Source organism: Nyctereutes procyonoides, unplaced genomic scaffold, assembly GCF_905146905.1.
Source record: "Nyctereutes procyonoides isolate TBG_1078 unplaced genomic scaffold, NYPRO_anot_genome, whole genome shotgun sequence".
In the NCBI taxonomy this organism is placed as follows: domain Eukaryota; kingdom Metazoa; phylum Chordata; class Mammalia; order Carnivora; family Canidae; genus Nyctereutes; species Nyctereutes procyonoides.
The window spans coordinates 11,632,305-11,652,448 of record NW_026575051.1 but is presented as its reverse complement, the minus strand read 5'-3'; the positions used below and the strand labels follow the sequence as shown (position 1 = coordinate 11,652,448).

The 20,144-nt window shown below is 52.8% G+C and overlaps 1 protein-coding gene across 1 annotated transcript in view; it reads right to left on the bottom strand.

Annotated features, from left to right (window-relative positions):
* The window catches only part of PTK7 (protein tyrosine kinase 7 (inactive)), a 64,153-nt gene that overhangs the window by 8,723 nt on the left and 35,286 nt on the right, over positions 1-20,144 (bottom strand). Inside the window, exons 2-17 of the mRNA XM_055329789.1 lie at positions 13,513-13,800; positions 12,930-13,032; positions 12,396-12,586; positions 12,153-12,303; positions 10,851-10,999; positions 10,335-10,601; positions 8,419-8,552; positions 8,124-8,259; positions 7,849-7,968; positions 5,963-6,112; positions 5,697-5,847; positions 5,475-5,602; positions 3,753-3,956; positions 2,837-2,992; positions 1,631-1,863; positions 595-675 (exon numbers count right to left, since the gene is read on the bottom strand). Of these exons, the coding sequence (XP_055185764.1) occupies positions 595-675; positions 1,631-1,863; positions 2,837-2,992; positions 3,753-3,956; positions 5,475-5,602; positions 5,697-5,847; positions 5,963-6,112; positions 7,849-7,968; positions 8,124-8,259; positions 8,419-8,552; positions 10,335-10,601; positions 10,851-10,999; positions 12,153-12,303; positions 12,396-12,586; positions 12,930-13,032; positions 13,513-13,800 (2,642 nt within the window). The remainder of the gene's footprint in view (positions 1-594; positions 676-1,630; positions 1,864-2,836; positions 2,993-3,752; positions 3,957-5,474; positions 5,603-5,696; positions 5,848-5,962; positions 6,113-7,848; positions 7,969-8,123; positions 8,260-8,418; positions 8,553-10,334; positions 10,602-10,850; positions 11,000-12,152; positions 12,304-12,395; positions 12,587-12,929; positions 13,033-13,512; positions 13,801-20,144) is intronic.

Below are 20,144 nucleotides of genomic sequence, written 5' to 3'. Positions count from 1 at the left end.
GGTAGTAGGCAAGCTTTCCCTTCCTCATAGTTTCAAGCCAGGTTTGCTCCACCATGGGGCCCCAGCCAGGGATCTGTGCCCAGAAGGTGGGAGGAGAACCGGAAGGAAAGGCTGGGCAGCCGTAGTCCAAGTGAAAGTGAGAGTGTGAAAACCACAGTGGGTGAAACATGGCAGCCCTTTCACGGAAGAGACTTCCACACTTGGGTGACAAAACACTGTCGGGACCACACCCTGCCCTGCCCAATCCTAGACACTTGGGCTGCTCACAGCTCCTCCAAATGCTCACTCCAGGGGGCAGACATACCGCTGCAAGCAGCAAGGGCAGAGGGCGCCGCTTTGAAATGAAGGCACCTTGGCAACAGAAAGGCATCTGGGGGCTACATGACTAGGACAAGTCACTTAACCTCTCTAAACCTCCATCTACCTATGAAATGGGGTAATTACATCTGTTTTGGAGGACCACTGTGATCGCTGAGATAACACAGGTAAAGTCCTGCCTGGTCCACAGAGAGGATTCCATCAGTGGCATCTCTGTCATGATGGCTACCCTTGATCCTGGCCCACCCTTGAGGACCTCTCCCACCCCGTCCTCACCTTCTGCTTCGTGCTGAGGGGCTGTGACTTCAATTTTTCATCCTTGCTCTGGGAAATCCTCAGGAACTGTTTAAGGTCTCCCTAAGGGAAAAGTGAGGCATCTCTGTCAGGTCAGAGCCCAACTATTACCTCCAAAGCATCACACCAAGCAGGGGCTCAGAGTGGCCGCCCTGGGCAGGGGAGGAGCCCTGGACATGCACCCCCACACCCGCCAGCCCCCCTCCCTTGGGGGAAGTCCAGTGGGAATTTAAAAATATAGAGGAGATGGCTCCTAGAAGCTCTCTGTTGGAAAGACAGGAGGACTGGCATTCCTATTCTCACAGGGGGCCCCCTGGACAGGTGGGTGACAAAGTCCCTGCCCTCAGGGAACCAAGAGGAAAACACAGCTCCCAACCATCACAGACCCCTGAGAGGAAACCCCTGTCCTCTGGGGGGTTTATTGTCTAATGAACAAAAAAGTGGGAACAGCAGTAGCAGAAACATACATCAAGTACTCATAAACCCTTACTCCTTCCCCTTCCTGCCAAGCTTGGGATGTGACAAGCAGCAGTGTAAGGACCAAGCGGGTAAGGCCTAGCTGGGTTGGGGAATGCAGAGTGAGGGGCAGCTCAGGGCATGACAGCTGGGGTAGAAAGGGAAGTGTTAGCTGGAGAGTGGACTAACACTGTGCCCCCGATGGTACAGGATGCAGGAAGGAAAACTGGGTCTGCTAAGTTTATTCTCAAGGGGTGATGAGTCCTGCAAAGAAGGAAAAATGACAAACCAATGAAAACCTGGGTCAAGGAAGGCGACCTAGAACACATCCATGTGGGTGTGTAGCATAAGAAGCTGGGATGAACTGGGAACCGACCCCCAGACATGGGGCTGGCAGACAGGAAGGAGGGAGCACCAGTCAAGAAAAGGCAGGTGTCAGATAGCAGGGAAAGGAGGCTGAGCATCTCCAGGGGCAAGAGCAGACAGGCTGAGACCACATGAGCTAAGGCTCCCATGCTGCGTCCCCACCCCCGCCAGAAACTCCCAGGTGCCCCCAGCATACCAGGTCCACATACTCCAGCACCATGTAGTGGGGCTCAGCCTCCCGGCACAGCCCCAGGAGCCGCACCACATTGGCGTGGTTCAGCTTCCCGAACATCTCGAACTCCCTCCGGAAGTCCAGCTGCTGCTGCTCATCTCGGCTCTGCAGGCTCTTCACAAGCACCAGGGTCTCTGCCACCCCTTCCTCCAAGCCCTGCGCCTTTGCCAGGAACACCTCCCCAAACTCACTCTTCCCTGTGGGTACAGGTTTGGAGTCAGCCAGCTGCCCTCACCCCAGCAGAGAAGCTCCTGACTGGGGAGGGTGCCCTGCCTCTCCTTGCCACACAGAGGGGAATCTTCGCTGCATCCCACTCAGTTGGACTGGGCACTGAGCAAACCACACCGCACCCCACCCTGTGCTTCATGGTCTCCAAAAGTAAACTGAAGGGGTAGAATTGATGATACCCAGCATTTTCCAAAGGATGGCTTGTATGAGAATTCTAGGTAGCTCTTGATAAACATGTTAATAGTTCCACTTCTAACGTATACTCGGAAAAAACTTAACTACCACAGATCCATTATTTCTCACATTTTTTCCCCCTAGAACAACACTAACTTTCATCAGTTTTGTTTTGTTTTAAAAGGCAGTTGGTCAGGGCAGCCTGGGTGGCTCAGCAGTTTAGGGCCGCCTTTAGCCCAGGGCATGATCCTGGAGACCTGGGATCGGGTCCTACGTCAGGTTCCCTTCATGGACCCTGCTCCTCCCTCTGCCTTTCCCTCCTCTCCCTCTCTCTCCTCTCTGCCTCTCTCTCTGTGTCTGTCATGAATAAATAAAATCTTTAAAAAATAAATAAATAAAATAAAGGCAGTTGGTCTAAAGGAAACCCCAAGGGAGGCAGGTGGGGAGATGGGATAACTGGGTGACAGACATTAAGGAGGGCACATGATGATATGAGCACTGGGAGTTATACTACATGTTGGCAAATTAAATTTAAGTAAAATTTTTTAAAAATTTCTTAAAAGATAAAGGAAACTCCAATTAATAATACACAGCAAAGAGGAGAGCCATGGAGGTGAGGCGTGTACAGGCACTAGACATCTCTCCCCTCTGCTTCTCACCCCTAGCTCCCATGGTCTAGGTTTTGGAGCCTTCAGAGCCACCAGCCCGAACCCAGCCTCAAGACAGGTCTGTCATTAAGCTGTGACAATTGTGCCTAAGGCAGCATACCCAGGGTGGTGATGGGCTGCAGGCTCGTCCTTGGGAAGTGCATCTTATCAGTTGTGCTGTGGCGTTTATTGGTGGCTGCAGGGCCAGAGCCTAAGCTGGTCAAGGCCACTTCCTCTTGGATCTCTGCTGAAGGCTGCCCATTCTGCAAAGGCCCACCTGGAAAGAAAGGGTATGGTAGGGGAGTTATCGAGATGAGACTGGACACTTTGGCCACCATGGGGACCTCACTTCTCTGTCCCAAAGCCCCTGCTTCTGTCAAGTGGGTCCAATCGTGGTGCTCCACACAGAAAGGCCAGTCCAACTGTTGAACTGAGGGGGTACAAGTGTCCCGCAGAGCACAGCCACTGATTGATGAAGCTGATTACAATCTTTGAAATGGACCCAAGTGCAGAAGTCTCATCTGAGCCACTGGGTTCTGGACACTATGTCAACCTAAGCGTTTCTGCTTTCATGGGGCCTCCTCTGTGCAAAGCCCTAAGCGGGTACAAAGGGGGAATCACAACGAGGGAGACCCAAGCCCTGTTCCTGAATGCCTAAACTGATAGGGGAAACCCAGCAATGCCTCTGAGGGGAAGGGTAGAAGAGAAACAGAGTGCCCTTAGGGGAACTAAAAAATTAATGGACTGGGGGGGGACAAGATGTGCCACAGAAACGTGAACACACGTACTAACTGTACCTGTAGTTTAGCAGTACAGGGAGAAGCAGGCAGAGCAACACACAGCGAGCCCAGAGGCTCCAATAAGGAATTCTTGAGCCTGGTTGCTCCGACCCAAGGCCTGGAAATGGGCCAGCGAGGGATGGAGCACCTCTGCCAGAGGCCAGGCTCCCCAGCGCCACGGCGCCCTCTGTGGCCGCCGGAGGGCGCTTAGTGCCCACACACCTGCAACCTGCATGGCCTCCACACCACCGCCCTCACCATTGAGACATTCCATCTCTGGCTCCTCGCCTTCAGGCTGCTTCTGAAGGCGCTTGGCCTTGCAACGCTTCTTGCAGTAGAACATAAGGCCCAGCACAGCAATGATGTAGGCCACAGCAGCACCCACGGACAGCCCGATGGTCTGGATCATCTTGTAGGGAGGAGGGCTGCCCGGGCCTTCCGACTCCTCTAGTACCGGCTTGTCTGAGAGACACACAGAAGGGTCTGGGCAGGGGCCAGTGAAGTAAACACAGCCCTACTTGTCTACCGGCCCCTCTCCACTCTACGCAAGATCACCTCCCAAACACTCGATGGCCTGACCAAGCCAGAGAACCAGGGAGGGTCACCACTGTCACTGGCTTTAACAAGGGGTAGGTCCTTAGGCCCCACCAAGGTCCCTGGGCCCCACCACAGAGAGTTCCAAAGGTCATGAGGGCAGTGATTCCAAGTGTGCATCTGAACATAAGGCTAGGGATACACATAAAAAACATGCCTGTCATGATGCTAACACAATCCCACACTATCTTAGCAAGCTTCCTAAGTGACTCGATATCTTGGACCAGGCCCTAAAGAGCAGTGGGAATTTGATTTAGGATCCCAGACCCTGCCTGACATAGAGCAAATTGTTCAAGAAACGTGTTTGTAGGCAGCTCTTTCTGCCCACGGGTCCTGTTCCTGTGCTCTAATAAAAACCACCTTTTTTGCAAACACACCCCCTCCAAAAAAGAAAAGAAACATGTTTGTGGAAAGGATCTTCTAGTCTAGGGGCTTTCAATGGCCTAGGGTCCAAAGGTGAAAGAGGAGCAAGGAATCATTAGGGAAGAGGGAAAGAGACCACGCAGGATCCCCAGACTCCCACCAACACCTAATGCTTCAACCAAGGGGCCTTAACCCTTCATTATTATCCACTTAATGTTCCACAGAATAGGGATCCCTGGGTGGCGCAGTGGTTTAGTGCCTGCCTTTGGCCCGGGGCACGATCCTGGAGACCCAGGATCGAATCCCACGTCGGGCTCCCGGTGCATGGAGCCTGCTTCTCCCTCTGCCTGTGTCTCTGCCTCTCTCTCTCTCTCTGTGACTATCATGAATAAATAAATAAAATCTTTTAAAAAAAAATGTTCCACAGAATATTCTGTCTAGAAAAACAGTTCTGCTGCTAAACCACAAAAGTTTGAGAACCTCTCACTGAAACCACATCTTACATCTCTTCTACAGATGCAGAAACAAGCCCCTGGAGAGGAAGTGACGCCTCCAAGGGCATAGAGCTGGTGACCCGGAGAGGCTCTCCCTGAACCCCGAGTCCCTGACTCTTGGCAGAGACTTTTACCCAATGCATCATCCTTTCTGGGCCTCCAGGGCAAAGGAACCCTTCCGTGCTGCACCCTTTGCAAGCTCTTCTCCCTGCCCACCCAGAGATACGTGTGGCTGCTGCAGGAGACCTGGGAAGAAGCATTTTAGGACAAAAGCACCACCCCCACACCTCCCCAACATGCGCACATACACTGGCTGTGGAATGCTAAATCAGCAACAGCCCAGCTCTAAGCAAGGAACCTAACACTATGCCATAGCATGGTGGAAGGCACACAGCTAATCCTGCCACCCCCCCCCAAAAAAAAAGATGATTTAAGGGTCTTCCGTATACAGGGAGCCAATGAAAACAAGGATGTGAACGAAGTCTGGCCCCAGAACTTCCTGTGCAGGACACCTCTTCCCAGCACATACCCACAACATAGAGGGGGGCCTCCGTGTGCTTGATGTTACAGCTATTGCCTGCGATGCAGGTGTAGCGGCCTGAGTCCTCAGGGGCCACATCGTGGATCACCAGGGAGCCATTCTGGAAGATGTGCATCCTGCCGGAAGGAGAGAAGCCACAGTGCTGCCCACCTCACCAGCTCCTGGGAAGACCGGCCACAGGAGAGTAGGTAGGGAATAAGATGGCTCTACCTAGGTCCCAGCTTGGTAGGGTCCAGGATGCGGTCTTTGCCCTTCCACTGAATGAGTGGCTTGGGGTCTCCCTGGGCTTCACATCGTAGCAGGGCTGTGTGGCCCTGGTACACAGTCGTGCGCTCTGGCTCCACCTTGAAGGTGATGAAAACTGGATGGGAAAAGCCCAACAAAAGGCAGGGAACCATGAGCTGTGGGGCTGGCAGGGTGTGGGGTGCCCCACGGTGCCTGCCAGCTCCAGCCCCAGGGCCCTGCCACAGTCGCACCTGCCACAGTAAGCTGGACATGGGCACGGATCTGGCCCTGTAGCCCGTTGGAGGCGATGCAAGTGTAGTTGCCTGCGTCATCACGGGTCACCCTAGAGAAGTGCAAGGTCCCGGCGTTGTCGGTCACCCACTCTGGGAGGCTGCTCCCATCTGTGGGAGCAACAAAGGGAAATGACAAGCTTGACCAGAGTCACATGGGTGGCTGGCAGTGCACTCAGTCTCTCACCTCTACTCAAAACACGTTGCTGCTCCTAACCACCCACAGACAAAGTCCAAACTCCTGAACCAGGCACTGGGACTTCTGATTGAGCCTCGACTTTGCCTTATTTTCATCCTCACCGCCTCTCACTTCTCACTCCTAGAATTGCTTCTCTGGGCTTTGCCATCCAGGCTTCAGATCCGTCTGGAGCCCCACCTCCTACAGAAAGCTTCTGCGAGCACCTGAGTGGGGGGAGCCCGCTTCCTCCCCGAAAACCTGCAGTTCTACTCCCTCCATCTCACTACTCAAGGAAATGTAAATACTGGCCCAGCCCCTTAACAGACAACTTGGCAATCTACAGCAAGGGTTGCAAAAATGTGCATACCCTTTTATACATAATTATTCCATTTCTGAGAACCTCTCCCAAAGGAAATAAACCCAAATCCAGAAAAAGCTTTGGCTTAAAATGTTTATTGCAGCAATAAAAAGAGAGGGTGAGAAAGGCAGAAAGGGAGAGAGGAAAGATGGTTAACAACCCAGATCTCCAACATTTAGGGAATATTTAAGTAAATTACAGTGAATCCAATCATCAGAATATTACTACAATAATCAAAACCAAGGTTTATATATAAAAATGTGCAAATGCTTGATAACGTTAAGTAAAAAAGGATATAAAATTACATAATTAACTCTCTTTTTTTCTACAGTAGGCATGGCTTACTCATGTAAGTTTAATAAGTGAAAATTATATGTTCAATAAAATTGCTATGTGCAAACAGAATGGATATACATAGAAAAAGAAGGGCACACACCCAAAGATGATGGATAGTGGGATTATGCATTTCTCCTCCCAAATTTTTTTTAAGATTTTTTTTTTTTTTTTTTTTTTTTTTTTTTTTAGGGGATGCCTGGGTGGCTCAGTGGTTGAGCAACTGCCTTTGGCTCATGGTGTGATCTCGGGGTCCTGGGATCAAGTGCCGCACTGGGCTTCCCAGGGAGAGCCTACCTCTCCCTCTGCCTATGTCTCTGCCCCTCTCTGTCTGTCTCCCAAGAATAAATAAATACAATCTTTAAAATATATATATATTTAAGAGAGAGAGCATGCATGCAAGTGGGGGGCGAGGGGGAGAGGGAGACAGAGAGAATCCCAAGCAGGCCCCATACCCACTACAGAGCCTGATCTCACAACCCTGAAATCACAATATGAGTCGCAACCAAGAGTCAGCCACCCAAAACAACTGAGCCACCCAGGTGTCCCTAAAGATTTTACTTTTAGGTATACTCTACCCCTGACGTGGGACTTGAATTCACAACTCGAGATCGAGAGTGGTACACTCTCTGAGCCCACCAGACACTCCCCCACACAAATTTTCTAAAAGCACCTGTATTATCTTTATGTCCCAAAGGATGACTATTTTGAAGAAAGAAAGACAACTTCACATGACTGTCTGGACCAAGTCAATCACTTGCTGCCTCAACCATCTCACATGATGTCCAATGCCTCCTGACGTGCCCTTCTTCATGGCTGGCTCCTCTCTTTGTAACTGACTATAAATCAGCCCCACATTTCTTGTCTTTCCCACAGCCCCTAGCACAGCGCTGGGCCCTCAGGTGGTCCTCAGACATACACATATCTGACTAGTGGACTGTCCCACCCACCCGCACTCCATGCCCACCTGGTACCCACCTGCCCGAATCCACTTAATAGTGGGCTTTTCTCGACCTGTGGCGGAGCAGGGCACCGTGGCCTCCTTGTCAAACTCCATGCATTGCTGCGGCCGGGGCGGTGGTGTAAACTTGAGCTTTTCTGTTTCATAGAGGGAGGGTGGGTGAATGGGAAGAGGAGGAACTGAGGCAGCTTGATAGGCTAAGGAAGGCCTAAAGATCTGGGCCCCCATTGCTCCCTCCCTTTTGCTCTCCTGCCCGCTGGGCTGGGTGCTCTCCCCATGCATGGGCACTCACCCAGCACTTGGACACGGGCCTGGGCTTCAATGCTGCCAGCTGGGGTGCTGCTCACACAGCGGTACCACGTGCCATCATACACCTCCACACTGTTGATGCGCAAGGTCCCATTCTTGGAAACTTCAAACCGTGAGTCCTGTGGCACACATTATGTGACTGTGGCGGGTCTCAGCCCAAAGCCCCACATGCGTCTTCAGGGGAGCTTTGGGGGAAGGAGTGCTAGGGAGGTGATCACAGAGGAGAGCCCTGGAAGGGAAACCTGCCCCCTTCCGTCTAGAGCAACCCTCATTCTCACCTCTGAGATGAGCATCTGGTTTCTGTACCAGATGACTGTGGGTTTTGGTGTGGCCTGGGTTAGGCAATGCAAATAACCTGGCTTGCCCTCCTCCAGCTGGCTGTCTTGGGGCTTCTTCAGCCATGTGGGCACAGCTAGAGGAGCAGGGAGGGAACAGAAGACCAATGAACATGTGTGCAAAACCAAAGGATCCAATCCTTCAAAATCCTACACTCGACCCTGAGTTCGGGAAGCTCTTCTCTGCTCCATGGAAAGTACAATAGTTACCCCTTAGTGAGGGCCTATGGGCAGCACCTTTTGAACATGATCTTGGTTAATGGTCACAATAATCCCCATACGTATGTATTCCTATATCCATTTCACAGCTGAGAAGACAGAGGTTTAAAGAAGTAATGGAAAAAAAAATAAATAAAGAAGTAATGGTAATAGGCTATCACCTGATAAATAGGATTCAAATCCCTGGTCCATATGACTCCTTGATCTTTTTATTATGCTGAAATGCTCCAAGGCTCAGTCCTCAGATCCCTGTTCTGATTTAGCCATACTTATTCCCTGAATGATCTCAACCAGTCCGTGGCCTTTGATGCCATATAAGTGAATGATTCCCAACCTATATCCTGACCCCTGACCTTCCCCCACCATGAGCTTCAAACTTGCAAACCCAATTGCCTGCCAGCATCTCCAACTAAATATCCAACAGGCATCTTGAGCTTTATATGTACAAAAAACAACAAGTGAGCTCCCCTGGAACCTGCTCATCCCAGTTCTTCCTATCTCAGTAAACACTGCCACTAAGCAGCCAACAGCAGAGGCCAAAACCTGACCTTGACTTCCCTCTCTACAGCCCCCTCCCATCACATCCATTCTACACAAATCCTATCTACTTTAGCTCCCAAAAAATCCTGAATTTGACCACCTCTCTCACTTCCACTGCTACCACTTCTGTTCTAAGCCCTTCAACACCTCCCCTGGATGATTACAATCATCTACTAACTGGGCTCCCTGTCTCAACTCTGTTCCTAACACTCTGGTCTTCTCAGAACAGCTAAGAGCGATCTTTTGAGAATGTCACTCTCCAACTCAAAACCCAAAAAAAGACTTCCTTTCTGACTTGGTGTGGCAGATTGCTTGCAAAGATGGTTGTAAACGATCCTCTCATCCCTTGTTTCTTTGCATTGTGCTGTTGCCACTTTCCCCATCAAGAGACAGTCTATTTCTCTACTGCCTAGAGTCTGGGTGGCCAGTGACTGACCTGGTCCAACACAGAACACAGTGGAAGTAACACTGTACGACTTCTGAGCTGATGCCTTGAGAAGGCTTGTGGCACCCATTGCTGCACTTGTGTGTTAAGAGGTCCAAGCTGGCATACTGGGGCAGCCGTGGGAGAGACACCTGAGGCATCCCAGTAGATACATCCTCAGTCAACTTTGAGACATGCAAATGAGGACACCAGGGAACAGCTAGCCAACGACCAGCTGACCAACCAGCTGATTACAAGTACATTTGATCCTCCTGACCACCTTATAGGGTAGATAGTAGGTTATTGGCTCCACATTATGAATGAGGAGACTGAACCCTGGCATAGCAGGTACCTTGCTACACTCTGTCACTCCATGCACTGGGGAAAGAGTGGAAACTGGGTCTCTAGAATCCCTGTCTTTTGCTCTTGCTCTGCAGCCAGAGGACTGTTTTTCTGTGTGGGTTGTTACCCCAACTTCTGTGCCTGGCTTTTCATGGTCTACCTCAGCATCACCTCCCAGCAGCTGACTGGGTCCCAAGCATGCAGAACCCAGAGCTGAGAGGACCTCAGGTGAGCACAGGGAAGCCTCTGCACATCACACCCAGAGACCAAGGCCTCATCATGGGACCTGGGCTCCCATCCACCTCGCCTTGTCCCTCAGGGCAAAGGTGCTCACTGGCCACAGTGATATTGACATCTTGTCGCCGCTGACCAGCCAGGTTGGTTGCATGGCAGGTGTAGACACCAGCATCACTCTCGGCAGTACCAGCAAACACCAGTTCATGGCCCTCTTGGAAGACTCTGCCATGGGTGGGTAGCCGGGCTCCTGCATGCTCCCACCATACACTGGGCTCTGGCAGACCCTGGGGGGGCAAGCAGGCCACACGCTCCTCACTGCCAGCTGTGAACACCCGTGGCTCAAAGGGTAGCATGTCTTCAATCTCTGCAGGGAGGGGAGCAGGAAGCAAACAACCCGATTACTGTGGATCTCAAGGTTCCTCATGCTCTCCCACAGCAAGCTTTGGCCCTTTCTAGCAAAAACCCTAAAAAATTGCATCTCTTTCTGCTCCCAGCATCCTCTTCCTCTCTGCCCACCAAGCTGCTTCCTGAGTGAAATCAGGAACCTAAGACTCTGTGTGCCAACAATGTTAAAGGCAGCCCCTGCTTCAGCGCCCCAGACCCAGGGACCCACCTGCCAAGTGAAGCGTGGCCTCAAGAACAACAGGAGGGCCCCTCTGTCCCTGGCCTATGCAGCGGTAGATTCCTGCATTGCGAGGCCGGACCTGGGTCAGCAGCAGGGACCCGTTGGCAAATACAGTGGCTCTGCGGAGGTGTGGGGGCCTGCAAAGAGGAGAAGTGCTATTTGGAAGAAATGGTCCCCTGGCCTCCTTCTGGAAGGGATCATGAGACGGAACCCTAGGCTGCAAAGGTCAGAGATGTAGAAAGAATCAGCCAGGAATAGGACAGAGAGAAAGAAGCCAGCATGTCAACTGGGGGGTGTGTGTGTGTGTACATGTGCACACGCATACTCATTCACGGGTGTGTGCAAATGTGTTCCATCTATAGGAGACTCAGCTTTTAGGGCAGCAAGGTGAGCAACAGTGTGTCAGTGAGAGGCAGCAAGCCATCAACAGTATGTAACTGTGGAGACATAGGGCCATCTCCCTGCAGGGTTAAGACAAGTCTGCCAGTGAGTCACCGAGCCCCAGCAGTCAGAAGCTCCTCGGCCACACCAGATGAACTACTGGTTATCTATCTTCAGGCCTGAAGCCAGGTGGGATCCAAGCCCCTAGCCTAGGGAGCCACACCCCCAAGGACCAAGGCCATGCTGGACACCACAAAGTGCTCTCTACTCTCTACTCTCATAGGGCCCCAGGTAAGGACAAAAGTCCAGATAAAGGAGCCGGCACCACCCAGAACTTTCTGGAAATGTTTGCTTCCTCCAAAAAGTTTGTGTGTGTACACATATGTGTAAGGTTACCTTACCATCCATGGTCTCCAGGTCCTCTGTGTCCCTCCAACCCTGGATCTCTACTCCTCATCCCAGAAGACCCATATAGGCAGGAGGGGAGTAGGAAGAGAATGGGATCCCTGGGTGGCTCAGTGGTTTAGTGGCTGCCTTCAGCCCAGGGCGTGATCCCGGGGTCCCAGGATCGAGTCCCGCGTCTGGCTCCCTGCATGGAGCCTGCTTCTCCCTCTGCCTGTGTTTCTGCCTCTCTCTCTCTCTCTCTCTCTGTATCTCTCATGAATAAATAAATAAAGAGAAAAGAGCCACCACTAGCTCATACAGTGCCTTTGTGCAAACTGGAAAAAGATGCCCTTCCTGGAAATTTCCCTTTGTTGAACTCATTTTGTAACAGCAAGACATTCTACTGCCATCTGCTGGCAATTTGAAGTAATACATGTTATAGATATATGATGACTGCAAAGAATGTACCCCGGCAGTATACAACCTGTACCACCATACCAGAAGATCCCTTGCCAGGTGACTTACCGGCTGCGGTTCGTGATGGGAGTATCATCTTCAAAGACCCACTGCAGGCTTGGGGGTGGGTGGGCTGAGAACTGACAGTGGAACATGGCTTCCTCATTCCTCGCCACGACCAAGTCCTGAGGCGCCAGCACCACCCTGGCAAAGCTCTCGTCTGGAATGGGAGAAGCACAAGTATGTGAACACGCAGAGTAGTGAGGCCCCTCCTATCCTTGCCACACTCTTCCATCCCCACCCCAGGCTCACCAGCAATGCTCAAGGTGAAGTTCTGGCTGCTGCAGGTCTGGCCAAAGGCATTTTGGGCACAGCAGGAGTAAAGTCCACTATGCTCAGGGCTGGCCGGCCGGAGGGTCAGGTTTCGCTCCTTGCTGCTGACTGTGTGATTGCTCTGACCATCAGAGAGAGGGCTCCCATCTCGGAACCACTGGTAGGTAGGCCTGCGGGACCGAGGGGGTCAGCAACAGGGAGGCAGGGGGTACTCAGGTAGCCAGTGGACAAGATGCAGAATCAGAGGGAATGGGGAAAACAAGGCCCGGGAGGGGGAGTGACTTGCACAATGGCACACAACAATTCAGGGGCATAATCGGGTTGAGTTTCTACAACTCTCAGCTCTCAGAATCCAGGATCATTCAGCAGCACAACAATGGTCCTCCTGGGGTCACTAGGAGTGGTCACAGAATGAAGTGAGGTGCATCTGAATAGGGTCCAGGTTTCAGGGGATATAGCCCTACTTGTCTAGAAGAACCCTCTCCACTCCCAGCCCCAAACCCAGCTCCTTACCGAGGGTGCCCATCAATATGACAACGCAGTGTGACCTGGGTCTGTGGCTGGATCTCAGCTTCTGAGGCTGGATACTTCAGGACCACAGGACCGGTCTCAATCCCTGCAGCAGAGGCCATGGTTGCAGAGTGAGGGGCAGGGCAGAGCAAGCAGAGCAGAGGGCAGAGGGAAGGAAGAAAAGCAGAAAAGGACACATCCTGTAGGAGCCTCTGGAGCCAAGAGACAGTGCAGAGAAAAGCCCTGCAGAGCTGAGGCCAGGGCTACACACGAGTTGGGGGGCTGGTGGGGGCGGGTAGGGGACCAGAAGCAGAGTGTCCACCCGGTCTGTGGCAGGTCAGCCCTGAGCTGCCTTACTGCTCTAGCCATCTGCAAAAGCATCCAGCAGGTTGAAGGTCCTAGATTTGGAAAAAACAAAACTTTTCTTCCCTACACATGCAGAAAGAACTAACCACAATTGCCTTCTCCCTGCCCCATTCAATTGGAAATGGGAGAAGCTGAGGGAAAGGAGGGGTCCCACAGGGCTCAGTAAGGGAGGGACCAGCAGGGAGCAAGCACAGCACCTTCTACCCCCACCACCTCTCACATTTGATGTTGAAGGAGGCGTTGGCACTGCGGGCCTCCTCTCCAGTGCTGTCGTCCCGGGCCACGCACTGGAAGGCTCCAGAGTCCTGCAGCCGATCGACGGCCGCGAAGCTCAGGCTGCTGCCCTGGGTGAAACGCCTCTCGGTGTCCTGGACAGGGGACCCGTTCAGCAGCCAGTGCACATGCACAGGGCCTGGAGCCTCGACCTCACAGCGGAGCAGCGCCCGGCGTCCCTGCAATGCATCCTGGGAGGATGGCTCCTTGATGAAGACAATGGCCGCCTGGGCACCTGCACATAGGACCACGGGAGAGTCACAGTCAGGAGGAGCTAGAGCCACTGTCCTAACACAGGTCACCCGTCACCCTGTGCACTGGAGGAGGAAAGGGGCTCTGCACAGGAGAGGTGTCCAAGTGCAGGAGAGAAGGACTGGGAGACCACAATTGCCAAGTGTCCATTGAGAAACTCTTCAACTGTGCTGGGTGCTCTGCAGGATACAAAGACGCAGCACATACCTGTCAGTAGGGGGCACAGGGCGGTTGTACAGAACACGGAGAGGCTCAAGCCCAGTGAACAGTGCAGGCAGCCAGTGCCTCTAGAGCACAGAAAAGAGCGGGAGTTCCAAGGTTTGGGGGGAGGGGGGAGGGACACCTGACAGTCTCTGTATAAGAAGCCTCAGACCTGCGGGTCCTGAGGCTGGACTGAGGAACAGAGGACATTAGCAGGCAGCCCTCCCCATCAATCTTCAGAATCCAGGATGTTGAGCAGAGTTAAGTCATGATCCATAGAGCATCTCGGAAGGATTACTCACACTCACAGCCCCACTGAGGGTCCGGCATCGGAGGTGGCTTTGAATTCTACCCACAGATGTTCCGCAGCCCAGCATCCCCCAGGGACTTCTTTGGGACAACCCACTCCACCACAGGAGAAGCCAATATTCTCTAGATCTGGGGCTATGGCCAAAGACATGTCAGAGCCACCCTCACATCCTACCCTCTATCCCTAACAATGTGTCTGGCCATGGCTGGCTTGTCTGTGCTGAGAGAGGAGCCCAGTGGTTCCAGGTTTTCACCTGAATCCATTCCCCCTCCTGCACCCCAACAGTTCAGCCCTAGCTGAGGCTGGAGAGCACCCACAGAGAAGGGGAACCCGGCAAGCAAAGGTGGAACCATAGCCAGTAGGAGCAGAGGGAGAGGGAGAAACCTGTCCTGAGCAGCAGATGGGTTGAGGAGGCGGAGGGCAGGGCTGGGCAGGTGGCATGGTGACAACAGGAGTTAACACACCGGGCTTTGTTCCTGGCCCATGTGGGCGCCCTGCAGAGGCCCCGAGCTGCAGAGCCTAGAACACCAGCCCACTTGCCAGGGGTGGTTACGACACAGAAGACGACATGCAGCTCCTCCAGGAAGAAGAAACAGGCTTCCTGGGGCACCTACATGAAGTCAGCTCTGCCTCTGACCAAAGTGGCCCTGTAGGCAAGAGGCTAAGGGGGGGGGGGTCCTACTATTCCCTTCCCAAACCGATGGAGGCCAATAGTGGCTCAAAGAGTGCTGTTCCAAGCCCCAGATGGTAGTTTGGTTCTTTAGGGTGTAAGAGCTAGGCTCCTCCTAAAGTCAGCATCAAGATAAGTCTAGAATCTCTCAGAGTGAGGTCCAGATGAGGGGCTGCCCTGGTGTTGGTCCATCTCCCAACCTTCTCAAAGGTGCCACCCCACAAGACAGCCATGGAGCTGGAAAGGGCCCAGAGCCACCTCCACTACTTCTTAATGGGGCACTCCCAACTCTCAAGGTGGGACAATTGCCTTCGATGCTGGTCCATCCCACCCACTCTGCAAGTTAACAAATCTGTCCTCTGGGCCCTGCTAAAAGCACATCCTCAGTCACCCTGACATTCTAAACACCCCCACTCACTTTCAATCACCACACAGGAATGTGGCCTTGCCCTCACCAGGCAACTCAGCACAACCCCTTTGTAGAAAAGAGAGGTAAGCTCAGGTCCAGGGAAATGTAAGGATTTGCCCAAAATCAAACAGCTACTTTGACCATGACCCAAGGAAGCCAATTCCTAGCCCCACGCTCTTCCTAGCTCTGTCCACAAACTCAACTAACCTGGAAATGGCTGATTCCACAATGGGGCTCAGTCCCCACAGCCAGGTGAAGAGGCAGACAGCCCTCTTGCAGACAGTGCCAGACACACAAAGCCGCTCAGCTAACTGGCTGACTGAGGTAACCTTAAAGGAAGTGTGGGGCAAGAACTGGTGAATGTGGAGGCGTCTGGAACATTTCCCGACTGCCTCGCATGACACAGATGGGCAGACTCAGGCTGATGTGCCAGGGGGCCTCTACAAAGGTGACTCACCAAATTCTTGGGACCCTCAATCCAGAATTTCAGGATGCTCCTTAAAGGCCAAAGAGTGGGATCCCCGGGTGGCGCAGCGGTTTGGCGCCTGCCTTTGGCCCAGGGCGCGATCCTGGAGACCCGGGATCGAATCCCACATCGGGCTTCCGGTGCATGGAGCCTGCTTCTCCCTCTGCCTGTGTCTCTGCCTCTCTCTCTCTCTGTGTGACTATCATAAATAAATAAAAATTAAAAAAAAAAAAAAAAAAGGCCAAAGAGAGACCACTGCCGTCAAAGTGTAGGTGAACTGCCTCACTTCACCCGCTCAGCTTCTCCAGACCCAGGGAGACAGGAGTCTCGCTCATGCTGAGGAACCTTAGTTAAGGGTGTGAAATCAGACAGGTCGGCCTCAACTCCTGCCCCTCATGCTTGGTGTTGACCTTGGGCAAGGAAGATGGACAATCTCTACATTGGCTCCCTCTGCCTCTCTCGTAGGCGGTCATGAGTCACAAAGGCAGAAACTCAGGTGAAGAGACTCGGACAGAACTAACCCAGTGAACGGTAGCTACTGTTCCTTCTTTCACTGTCACCCGTCCTGCTCAAGGACTTTCATTTTAAGAGTTAGGAAGCTCCCCCTCCAGAGGCCCAGGACCACTCCCAGACCCTGGATGGGGAGGAGCCTCCGCAATAGATAAGTCTGAGGGGAATAATCAGGTGGGGGTGGGATGGAGGGAAGGGGCCACAGGCTTGCAGGAACCACAGACCACTGCCCACAGAAACCTGAGCTGGAAGAAGAGATGGCATGACTCAGAGGGACCCCAGCTCAGCCTCCGGCATCCCCTCCTGGATTGAGGGCTGCTCTGTAGCTGTGGTGAGAGATGCTGCATTCCCAGACTGCCACTCAGAGCCTCCTGCGCCCCCACGACAGGGCCTGGGAAACATCAAAGCTGGCCCTGCGGGGCCCTCTGTCCTGACGTCAGCTCACAGCAGGTCCTGGTTAGTGCTTGGCTGAGGCCCACTTTAGATGTTATAAAAGGCAGAGAGAACAGCCACCAGGCCTCCTCCATGCACCCAGCCCCTGCTCTGAGCTGCCATTGGAAGGCTGGCCCAGGGCCGTGGCACCCACATTTGCTGAGAGGGCAACCAGAGGCGTGCCCAGGGTGCACGGCCTGTGGGAGAACTCCGTCTATTGTGTTGCTTGGAGGGGAAAATGGGCAGAAGGCTCAGGGGCAGATCCAGGAGCCCCTGGCAGAAATGCCAGACTTAGCCTGGCCTCTCTGTACCCTTTTCCACGCTGTGAAATGGGGACCCTGCCCTACCACTGAGGCCGTGTGAGGCCAGGTGGGTTTGCATATACAAAGCCCACAGTGCAGCACACAGCAAGTACAGGGTACAAGGGCTGCTCCCCTGGGCGCAGAAGGCTCATGAAGCCGTCTGCCCACGCCAGGTGCCAACCCCAACAAATCTGGAGCTGCAAACACCCATAAGGACACTTTCCAAGCCATTTCCTCAGCTCCCCAACAGCCATCTCTATGCAGACACTGCCTATGCCTTGGCCCCAGCCCCCTGAGAAAGGCTGTGTGGGCAGCAGACCAACTCCACTCCCCACCCCCCCAGCAAGCGTCTGGTCTGCTGCCCGCCCTCCTTGCTGCTCTCTGGGCTCCAGGCCCAGGAGACCCATGTGTGTCTACGTGTGCATGTGTGCACACACATATGTGTAAACATGATTTTATGGAGAGCAGAGAGCAGCAGGAAGTTTTTCTGCTCTGAAGTAATTTCAGCTACTTTGGTCCAAGCATCCATCTGGGCCACTTAACTACCCATCTCAGGCTGGTCCTCCTGCTGCTCAAGGAAAAACACTCCAGGACCTGTACAGGCCCCAGAACCTGCCAAACCTGATGGGTTGATTCTATGTTCTCTCCCTTTTACCAAATAAAGAAAACGCCATCTTTCAGACACACGCCTCAAGACCAAGCTGAGATACCAAGACACTGGCTGGCCCCCGGCATGGGCATTTTGCACAACAGTGTGTGACCATATGGGTGATCACCCCCAAGGCCTGCCAGCCACACAGAAGTGGCCGCCTCCTCCACACCTAAGACTCAGTCTCTGGCTCCAGAGTCTGGGTGCCTGCGGGGGGACACCTGACTCCCAGGTGGCCCCCAGAGCCCAGGCTGAGGTGGCTCCTGTCAAGGCACAGAAACTCTCGAGGAAGAGGTTTGCCGACACCCTGTGCCCCTTCTGGGCCACAGGGTCAGGGCCCAAGTCAGGAGAGGCAGTCCTCAACCCAAGAGGCACAAATGCTCCACAAAACACAGCAGCCCCAGGCCCCCTCACCCACATGAGAACAGCCCTCCTCACAAGTCCCCTCTGTCCAAAAGCTCTAAGGGCACCAAGTAAGAGGCCCCAAGGGTACCAGGGTCCCTGCATCACACATCCTCCCCAATGGGTAAACACACTGTACTGCAGACCCCTTGGTCTTCCAGGATTTGACTGGCATACTTTCTCCTGCCCTTGAACCATTCCAAAAGTCCATGGCTCACATACATTCGTAATTTTTTTGAGGAACAAATGTAAACTGCTGCAGGAATAAGCCAAATGGATTAAAAGCAAGTGCAGTTACCCCACCCTTCACCTGTTCACCGAGGTCAGCAGAAACACAAATGCTTCAGTAGTGTTTGTGAATCTGGGGATCTGGAATGTCCCTCTCTACCACCAGTATACCACCAAGATATTGTGTGTGGTTTTAGCACCAGGAACTCAGACTCTCTGATAAGTCCAGAACATAAGGATTCAGAGAATTACTTGAAACGGACCACAGCAAACTCTGAGACCCAGATGCAGAGCATGAAGTTTCTACCCCCTTCTGTCTACAAAAGGCCCCAGGTGCACGGACAGGAGCCCCACAGCCCTCTGTAAGCCATCATAGTCCTTGTTCTGAGCAGCGTAGGAGATAGCAGAGCCAAGGGATCCAGCTGAACTTTCCTGTCCTGGGATTTAACCATAAACGTCTGGAGAGGTTCCCACATCCGGATTAGAGGAAGAGAACAAAATCACCAGAGATTAGGGCAGAAACAACCTAGCAGGCCAACTCATCTACCTTAGATGAAAACCACAACTCAAACCTGTCCTGCCTGCTCCTGGGAGGCCCTGGAGGGGGAATATCAACCTCTCACAGCAACAGCAGGTCCCTGTGTCCAGCACCACGTGGCATCTGAGCCAGAGGGACAAATACTCCAGCAAAGAGGTTTAAAACGCTCCCCAGCCAATGGCCACACCATTGGTCCCTGGAACCAACCTGACTTCTGTTGGGGCTGGGAGGGCCACAACTGGGACACTTAAATGGCTGTCTTCAAGGAAGCAGCAATGAATTAAACACCCAACCATGTGAGGTAGTATGATCAGGCCAAAGGAACATGATGGGAGGAGACCTGGGTTCTAATCTCTATACAACCTCTAACAAGCAGAGTGACCCAAACCAATTGCTACTCCTTCCCAGGAAGATTTATTTTCTATAAAATTAAAGAAAAGAGGGGATGTAAGGGGACAGTCCCCAAAACCTAACACTGGATTAGCTGCAAAGAGCTCAAAAGGCAGCTACAGGAACAAAGGGCCCGCTCCCCAGAGTACCATCCCCAATCCCAGCCACCAGCCCCCAAAGCCCAAATTGGGTAAGGGCAGGGTAGGGCCTGGAAGGATTAAGAGAGATACTGTAAATGGCAGGTGTACAGGTCAGAGGTAGCTGTGGGTTGCAAACAGGGACCCAGCACCACTTTCTGACAAGTTGTTCCCATTCCAAGGGCTCAGCTTACATCCTGCCTCTCCAGAGGATCACCTCTCTGCCTTGGTCACACACCTGCATCGATAGCTCACTGCCTGTGACACTCCTGATATTCCCTTCTGTGCTGTGGCTGTGAGCTGCACCCCTGTGCTAGACTGTAAGTTTGAGGGGATGTTTGGGTGGCTCAGTCAGTTAAGCATCTGCCTAGAGTTTTCAGGTCATGGTCCTAGGGTCCTAGGATAGAGGACTGGGCTCCCTGCTCAACAGGGTGTCTGCTTCTCCCTCTGCTGCCTCTGCCTGCCGCTCCCCCTGCTTGTTCTTTCTCTCTCTCTCAAATAAATAAAAACAAATAAACAAATAAATAAATAAAAATTAAAAAGAAAAGAAATACCCCAGGGTATAGGAAAGGACATCAGAGAATATTGCAGGGAGGTCAGAGTTGGGGCTTGTGCTCTCTCTGTGTCAAATAATAAATAAGATCTTTTTAAAAATAAGTAAGACGGGGATCCCCGGGTGGCTC